The 7,887-nt window shown below is 49.9% G+C and overlaps 1 protein-coding gene across 4 annotated transcripts; it reads left to right on the top strand.

Moving 5' to 3' along the window:
• The first annotated feature begins 1,238 nt into the window (after nucleotides 1-1,238).
• ATG101 (autophagy related 101) lies at nucleotides 1,239-7,476 on the top strand. 4 transcript variants are annotated; one of them, XM_023524545.1, is made up of 4 exons: nucleotides 1,239-1,350; nucleotides 1,878-2,006; nucleotides 4,410-4,737; nucleotides 6,784-7,476. In XM_023524545.1, exons 3-4 carry the CDS (start codon nucleotides 4,486-4,488, stop codon nucleotides 7,186-7,188), a joined length of 657 nt encoding a protein of 218 aa, XP_023380313.1. In that variant the 5' UTR covers nucleotides 1,239-1,350; nucleotides 1,878-2,006; nucleotides 4,410-4,485; the 3' UTR covers nucleotides 7,189-7,476. The 4 variants fall into 4 exon arrangements, with proteins under 4 accessions (XP_023380313.1, XP_011380648.1, XP_023380314.1 ...); XM_011382346.2 differs by lacking the exon at nucleotides 1,239-1,350 and adding an exon at nucleotides 1,510-1,600 and having other exon boundaries at nucleotides 4,479-4,737; XM_023524546.1 differs by lacking the exon at nucleotides 1,239-1,350 and adding an exon at nucleotides 1,510-1,600 and having other exon boundaries at nucleotides 4,415-4,737.
• Nucleotides 7,477-7,887: the final 411 nt, after the last annotated feature.

Here is a 7,887-nt window from a genome sequence, read left to right as displayed (position 1 = left end):
GGGCAGGGAGGTCAGCCAGAATTGGGGGTAAGGTAGGGGGTTTTGGAAGAACTGGGTGGGAGAAGGGAAGTCTAAAGGGCAGGTAGGTGACAGCTGTATGCTGGAGCCAGCTGGTACTGCTACTCTAGAACCAATTGTACCTTTGATAATCAAAATATAACCGTTCATTCATTCTGGATTCTGCATTCAGTGATGTCCTGTAGCTTGAAATCGGCCAGGGTAGAAAACTGGCAAACGCTACTATCAAGGCATTTCCCCACCAGAGGCAGGTGTTGGGGACAGTGTACTGGAGGGTAGTAGTGTGCGGGAGGGTCAGGATGGAGAAACCAGAGAATTTTTGTAGTGGTAAGGAATTCTGCATTTGAACCCCAGACTCTGCCATTTACCTAGTGACCTTGGGTAAGTTACTTAGCCTCTCCCAACATCGATTTCTTTATCTTTCTTGTAGTATTAATCAACATATAAACCACTTAGAATCATGCCCTTTCCATTCTACTCAATAAAGGTTATGTATTATTATTTTGGGAAAGTGTGTGTTAGGAAAATGAGCATCTTAATCCCCAAGTAAACAACTCAGGAGTGCTTCCTGTTGGGGTTGGGGCATGTCAGGTTCTGTGGGCATTAACAGAGTAATTGACAAATCCCTGTCTGCCCCGGGCTTACAATCTACACGGAAAACCAAACATGCTCCCAGGAAGTTACACAGCAGTAAAAACGCACTCATATTCGTATAACACTGTACAGTGCGCAAAGGTTTTTCATGTGAATTATCTCGTGATCTCACAACGGCTCCTGTTTAGAGATCAGAAAGGATGAAGGAGTTAAGAGGAACACACAGAGGCGATGGCCGAATCACAAGCCTTACAAGAACTGTCACCAGACCGGTCAAGGTAAAGTACCAAGTTGCGCTTCTGTATGAAGATAACTGAGTCCTCGAGGTTAAGCTCCTTTCTCTAGCACTTTTGTGGGTTCAGGAATCCTATCTGTTATGCACTAGATAAAGTTTTGCCATCCACTCAGCGTCATGCAGCACGTTGGCCTGGGCTCATCTCCAGGGCACCTCTCCACGTGGCATGCCCCTCTTCTAGGGGGATGGGTGACCCGCCCAGGCCTCTGAGTACGGCTTGTCTCCTCCCTAAGGGCGGGCTCGCCGTGGATGACTCCTCTCAGCCTAGGGAGGCAGCACAGAGCTTATAGGCCTCTCCTTGCCTCTCGTCTCTATGGCGGAAGTGAGTTGTTCCAGCCGAAACACAACAACATTCTCGGTGGTGGGAGTGAATGGACTCTTCCAACAGAGGGGGATCCTTCTCACCATCAAATTTTAAAATCCTAGAGATAATCAAGAACAAGGTAGCATAAAAATTACAGAGCAGTCTATGACTATATTTGTCCGCTCGCGTGAATATAAAACGATCTGTGAAGCTGCACTGGCGTCAAGGTTCGGACAGCCGTGCTTGACCCGGTCGGTGGCCGCTGGAGCAGGTGGAGCCGTCCGGTTCGGAGGGGCGGGGCGCGGGCTTCCGGGGCAGGTGTCACCTCCTACCGTGGTGGTCTGGCGCGCCGCGGGCAGCGTGGCTACGTGACTCCCGCGTTCGGGGAGGTAGGGGACAGTTCTAACTGCCTGCCCCCTTCTCCTGGGCGAGCGCGGGCGCTCCCTGAGACGGCGGGAGGGAGGGAGCGCCTCGAACTTCCGAGGCGGGGCGCGGGGCGCCGCCCCCGAGACCTCTGCGGAGCGGAGTCAGCTCCTTCCCTGGTCCCCAAACTGGAGGTTCTCGGAGAGTGGTGCTGGGCAAAACGGGACCCAGGCTGGAAGTCTTTCTTGCGTCCCGCCTGAGTCTCTTGATGCCGAGCCGAATGCTTTCTGTTTTTGCTTTTAGTCCATCTCTTGCACTCGATCGCCCGCGCAGAGGTTGGGGAGGCTCTGCGGAGATCGTACCTAGTTGTCAGGAGGAGCAGGAAGGGGATGATCAGAGCCTGAGTGACGCGCGTCGGCCTGTTCGCGAAAGGTGGGTATGAGGGTGCTCTGGCCTCCAGCCTGGCTCTGAGAAGGCATCTGTCAGCCTCTGCCCCTTTGCTCTGCAGACCTGGGCCTTGGGGGTACCAAGGGACGAGACTTCCCAGGCCCTGCTTTGGAGAACCTGCTCACTGGAGGCGGGGGTGAGGGTGAGGAAACAAACAGACAAGCTTATCACAGACCAAAGGTGGCTGCTTTGGGGAAGGAAGCTGATTTCCTGGATGAGTGGAGCCTAGAGTAGCGCTGAGAACGAGGGAAGAACCTGGGTTGGGGGCGAAAGCGAAGAGATGTGTGGCCTGTCTGAAGGTTTGTGGGGGACACCAGAGGGGGAAATTATGTAAGAAAGGGGAGCCGGACCAGAGCTGGGAGCCCTAGATAGGAAACTGCTGGATGGAGTTAAACTAGAGGGCAGAAATGAACAAGAGAGCCCTGCTAATCCTTGATCTAAGAGTGCAGGAGAAACCAATCCAGCAACCCTTGGAAAGACCTGGAATTCCTGGGTCAGGATGGACTGAGCAGTAACTTTGTACTAGGTTCCAGGTACTGAGTTTTCAGTGATGAATAGGATACAGTCCCTGTCTTTAAGGAACTTTCTGCTTAGTGGGAGACACAGGACAGTATAAGACCTGTGAAAAGATGACTGCTAGTACAGGTGGACCCAGACCGATTGCCAAGTGAGAGGCAGAGCCAGCTTGATGTCTGGCTGCTGCCCTGTGTTTTCAGTGATGAATATCACTATTTAAGAGGGATAGAGACAAACTGAAATAAACTTAGAAGAGAGCTGTCAGGACCCAGAGGAGATCAGTGACATCGAGCTGGCATGTTTATGGTGGCTGGAGACCTTTAACCTGTAGAAGGGGTCACGGGGTGATGGAAGAATTACCTCTAAATATCTGAAAGGGTTGTTTGTGGAAAAAGGATGACATTCTGTATGGCTCCTGATATCAAAACTAAGACTAGTGGTTTGAAGACTAAGAGAGATTCCTTCAGTAGTAGGAATAACTAAATAGAACCGTCTTAAAGATGTAATGGTCTGCTGCGAGAGGTAGTGAATTCCCTGGAAGGGTAGGCTTGTAAGCTAAACACTCTCAGTGAGAAACCTGAATGTTTCCTCTCTGGGCTCATGTTCAGTTGCTTAACTAAATTCTGGTTCTCAAGTCTGTCCTTTTCTTCCCACTCCCTCCACCATTGCAGTCATGTAACCTTGCGTAATCTCTCAGCAGAAACTACAGTAATTATAGCAGCTAATACTGAGTGTTTACTACTTGCTAGGTACTGCTGCTTTAAGTGCTTTAGAGATGCTAACTCATCCACTTCTCCATATAATCCTTTCAAGGTAGCTATCGTTAATGTCCCCTTTTTATAGATTTGGGAAACTGAGGTACATAGGAATTAAGCAGCTTGCCCAAGAGCACACAGTGAGCAGTTGGCAGAGCTGGGGTTCCAACCCAGGCTGTCTGGCTTTAGTATCACTGTTCTTAACCATTATTCTATGTTTTGCATGTGTTATTTAATTCTTACAACAATCCAAATTTACAAGTAAGAAAACAGAGAGGTTGTGTGATTTGCTTCAGGTCACAGCAAGGTATGGGAGAGCTGGACATGAAAACCCCCACACTCTGTACTTTATTCCTCCCACATCCATTGTGCTGCCTCTTTAACTGCCACTACTATAATGGCGTCTCACTGGACTCCTTGCCCAGCCTTTCTGCCTTAAATTGGCAAGTTTTTACCTCAGAGTCTGTGGATGGTCCTGGAAGTATGTGAGATTTGGTGTGTATATGCATGGTCAGTCAGGTTTTAAAGTCCAATCTTCTTAGCTTTCATCGAATTCTCAGAGCAGTTTGTGACCCCATAATATTGAAGAGCCATTCTTTGCCCATCAGCCAGATTTAACTTTCCGATACACAGATTTGATCTAGGCATAGCGATGCATTGACTTTTTACTGCCCTCAAGACAGAGTACAAATGCCTTAACCTGGTCATTCAAGGTCCCAGGAAATCAGACTCCATCCAGTCTTCCATTTCTTACTCTCATCTTGCACTCTCACTAGTATGGTAATGTTTATCTGCAATCCGAGTAGCTTCTCAAGAGCAGGGGCCATGCTTGTCTTTGAACGGTCAGTGCCTGACAGATGTTGCACAGCAAGGGTGTGCTGTAAGCTGCCCTGAGTACCGTACTGGAATTCAAGCCTTGGGTGGTGGTTTGGCCTGGTAACTTTGAGGCTCTCCCCCTTACTGATCCCCAAAGTCTAGGATTCTCTTATAGTATGTGCTGCTGAAATGCAGAGAAGGGCTATGGCGGCAGGGACTGGGCTGGGCCTGGAAGTAAGTGAACAGGTCACATACGGATGATTCAGAAGGTATCAGCATTCTGACCTGGCTCCCCTTGCAGGGCAGCTCCTGGGTGGGGTGAAGCGCCCCTGTCTTTCATCCTGTCCCCCATCCTGGTGTGGGCCACTAGCTGCAGGATGAACTGTCGTTCGGAGGTCCTGGAGGTGTCGGTGGAGGGGCGGCAGGTGGAGGAGGCTATGCTGGCCGTGCTGCACACCGTGCTCCTGCACCGAAGCACGGGCAAGTTCCACTACAAGAAGGAGGGTACCTACTCCATCGGCACCGTGGGCACCCAGGATGTCGACTGTGATTTCATCGACTTCACCTATGTGCGCGTCTCCTCCGAGGAGCTGGACCGTGCACTGCGCAAGGTTGTTGGGGAGTTCAAGGTAGGCTGTGGCACAGTCGGCGGCAAGTGGACCTCAAATGCCCCTCTACCCCAGCTTGCTGTTGGACTGTCTTACCTTTCCTGGGTGTATGTGTGGGTTCTTTCAGGGTCTAAGGAACAGGCGTCTTCACAGCCCCTTGCGGGGTGTGGAGGGCTTGTGTGTGGGGCATGGTGGTGGAGCAGAGGGAGCTCATAAAACTACCAGGGAAGAAGGAGAGCAGGAAGCCCTCACCGAATTGGCAGTCAGGTCCCCTAGGCTCATCATTGCTCCCGTGGTCTTGACCTTCTCTCTCTGACTCCACAGCTCTCTCTGCTGGTACCTTCTCTCTGCTTCTATGTTTGCCTTTCCCATATGAAGCTGCCTGAGAGGGAGGGTTGCTAGGCTCAGGTCATTGTCATCCAAGTGGAGCATCCCTTTGGGCAGTGTGGCACATGTTTTTATATGCCTGTGTAGGCATGGAGAAAGGTGGAAGGGACATACCGGCCAGCTAATGGTGGTCACCTCAGGAGTTGGGAATGAGGGTGTAATTTTTAATTTTATCTTTATTCAAGGTTACAGTTTTTCACCGTTTCTATAAGTGTGTGTTTTTAAATTTTAAAGTAACAAAGGGAATTTTATTTTAAAGATACCAACTCTGGGGTCAGAGGAGGAGGGTTGTCTCTCTGACTTCCGTTTCTCAGATGCTCGGAGAACCCCTGCGCTGTGCCGGGCACTGTGTGGACACCCTCCCGGGCCACAGCTTTCCCTTCCCTAGTTCTTCCGAGCCCAGAAAGAGCGAGTTCATAGGAGTTTCCCAGTCCGCCTTCAGGGAAGGCAGCTGTACTCACGTAGAGCATAGTGGTTAAGAACACAGACTCTGGAGCCAGGCTCCCACTCCTCTGGGCCTCAGTTTCCTTGTATATGAAATTGGAATGATAATTAGACCCACCTCAAAGGTGTATGTACTGTGAAGAATAAACGAGTCAAATATGTCAAATGCTTGAAACAGCTTGGCACACAGGAAGCACTATAGAGGTGTTAGCCATTGTTACTGTTGGCCAAGGTCATGTGACCTTAGTTTGTCCGTGAAGGAGAGACTTTTTTCCTTATGAGTGGTTCAGGACTTGAGGGAAGGACCTTTATTCTCTGGGTTGGATCTTCTCACTCAGATGGAAAGGTGCTGTAGGGTCCCGGCTGCCCTAGGAGGAGTGTGGGGCCACCACACACCATGGGAGTAGGAAGGGGCATAGGCAGAATTATTGGGCCTGGTGGTCACATTTGCTTCTCAGAGGAGAAGAGAGAGAAGCAGCCAAGTCTGGTTTGTCCTTCCTCTCCCTTCCCCCTTCTCTTCCTTGGCTTCCTTCTTTCTAATCAAGGGTCCAAGGATCATTGGGCTTTATACTCCTGCCCCCTTCCTTTTCTGTAGAGACTATGAGTTTAGGTTGTTATTGAATGAATGAAATAGAAAAATTGCTTAATTGGCAGTGGAAAAGGCAAATAGGGTTTGCCTGGGGAGAAGGAGACGTTGGAGAACATTTTGAAGGATGGGGGCCAAGGGAGTGGGGTTGTGGAAGGAGGAAGATTCCCTTGTGTAAAGATGAAAAACAGGCATGTTGCAATCAGACAATCTGGAGTCAAACCCTGGCGCAGCCATTCACTGGCCTGTGACTTTTGGCAAGATAAGTTAACTCTGAGCCCTATTTTGCCTCCATAAATTGGAGGTAATATTTCTACCTCCCAGAATTGTTGAGAGGAGTGAGTGGGGTTGTCTGTATAATGTACCTGGCCCAGAATACGTGCTTAAAAAAACATCAGTTCTGAACAAAGCTGGAGGAATTGGGCTAGGAGACAGATTTTGTTGTTTTGCTTGAACCACTCAATTTTAGGCAGATAATTTATTGTGTCACATCACCCAAATCCCTTTACCCTTTCTAAATCTTATTCCATGCCCTCTTTGAAGAAGTAATAGAGCTAGGAGAGCGTTATTCCCTGAGGCATAGGGAGCAGGCACTCACAGGGCGAGAACTCCTGTCTTGGCCTACTCATCTGTTACCCCTTCTTCCTCAGGATGCACTGCGCAACTCTGGTGGTGATGGGCTGGGGCAGATGTCTTTGGAGTTCTACCAGAAGAAGAAGTCTCGCTGGCCTTTCTCAGATGAGTGCATCCCCTGGGAAGTGTGGACAGTCAAGGTGCATGTGGTAGCCCTGGCCACGGAGCAGGAGCGGCAAATCTGCCGGGAGAAAGTGGGTGAAAAGCTCTGCGAGAAGATCATCAACATTGTGGAGGTGATGAACCGGCATGAGTACCTGCCCAAGATGCCCACGCAGTCAGAGGTGGACAACGTGTTTGACACAGGCTTGCGGGACGTGCAGCCCTACCTCTACAAAATCTCCTTCCAAATCACTGATGCCCTGGGAACCTCAGTCACCACCACCATGCGGAGGCTAATCAAAGATACTTTGGCCCTCTAGGCCTTGCTGGGGCCTTGATGGCTCGCAGACCTTGGCTTCTGGGGATTGTACTGTTAGGCTCTTGGGGCTCTGGAACCTGCCCTGGGTCCTTGATGGACTTGGAAGGGCCAGCCCCTGGCTTCCTTGGTTTGTGGTTGCCAGTCTCTGGTCATCCTTGTAACCTTCACTGACGGTCAAGTCCGGCTTACACTGTCTCACCACACCCCTGGTGGGGTCCCCCTTCCTTCATTGTACAGAAGTGCCATCACTAGGATGGTGAATAAAGTTGAGACTGTGAGTTTAGGTTGAGCCATCTCTCTCTCGCTTTGTGTTCTGCCCTGAAACATTAACACTTTCTGGCAGACCTGTGAGGACACAGGTGTGTGTTGAGGGCATTATTCCAAGGTGAGGGGAGTGGGTGGATGGCATTAAAGATAAATTAAAGCTGACCGATTTGTACTTTGTTGGACATTCACCAGCTTATGTGAATGTCCAACCAGGTGTGACCATGGTCAGTCCCTTGAATGAAGACACAAATCAAGATCTGTTGCTTTTAGATATGACCGTGTTATTTCTCCTCCCTTCCTAAGGAAGCTATAACATACCTTTATATTATGTGGTCTTGCTTTATGATGGCCCTGAAGAATGTCTTCTCTGTCTTCCTAGAGCGCACACGGGCCCCCATATGCACCAGAAAGCTCATTTGATAGGGGTTTCTTT

Source organism: Pteropus vampyrus, unplaced genomic scaffold (genome assembly GCF_000151845.1).
Source record: "Pteropus vampyrus isolate Shadow unplaced genomic scaffold, Pvam_2.0 Scaffold471, whole genome shotgun sequence".
Lineage (NCBI taxonomy): Eukaryota > Metazoa > Chordata > Mammalia > Chiroptera > Pteropodidae > Pteropus > Pteropus vampyrus.
This window is presented reverse-complemented; position numbering and strand designations above follow the sequence as displayed.

Bases quoted from the DNA above. Each gene is read 5' to 3' on its own strand.
- ATG101 (XM_023524545.1), top strand. From the start codon at position 4,486: ATGAACTGTCGTTCGGAGGTCCTGGAGGTGTCGGTGGAGGGGCGGCAG. The intron at 4,738-6,783 runs GTAGGCTGTGGC...CTTCTTCCTCAG, and splicing joins AGGTTGTTGGGGAGTTCAAG to GATGCACTGCGCAACTCTGG.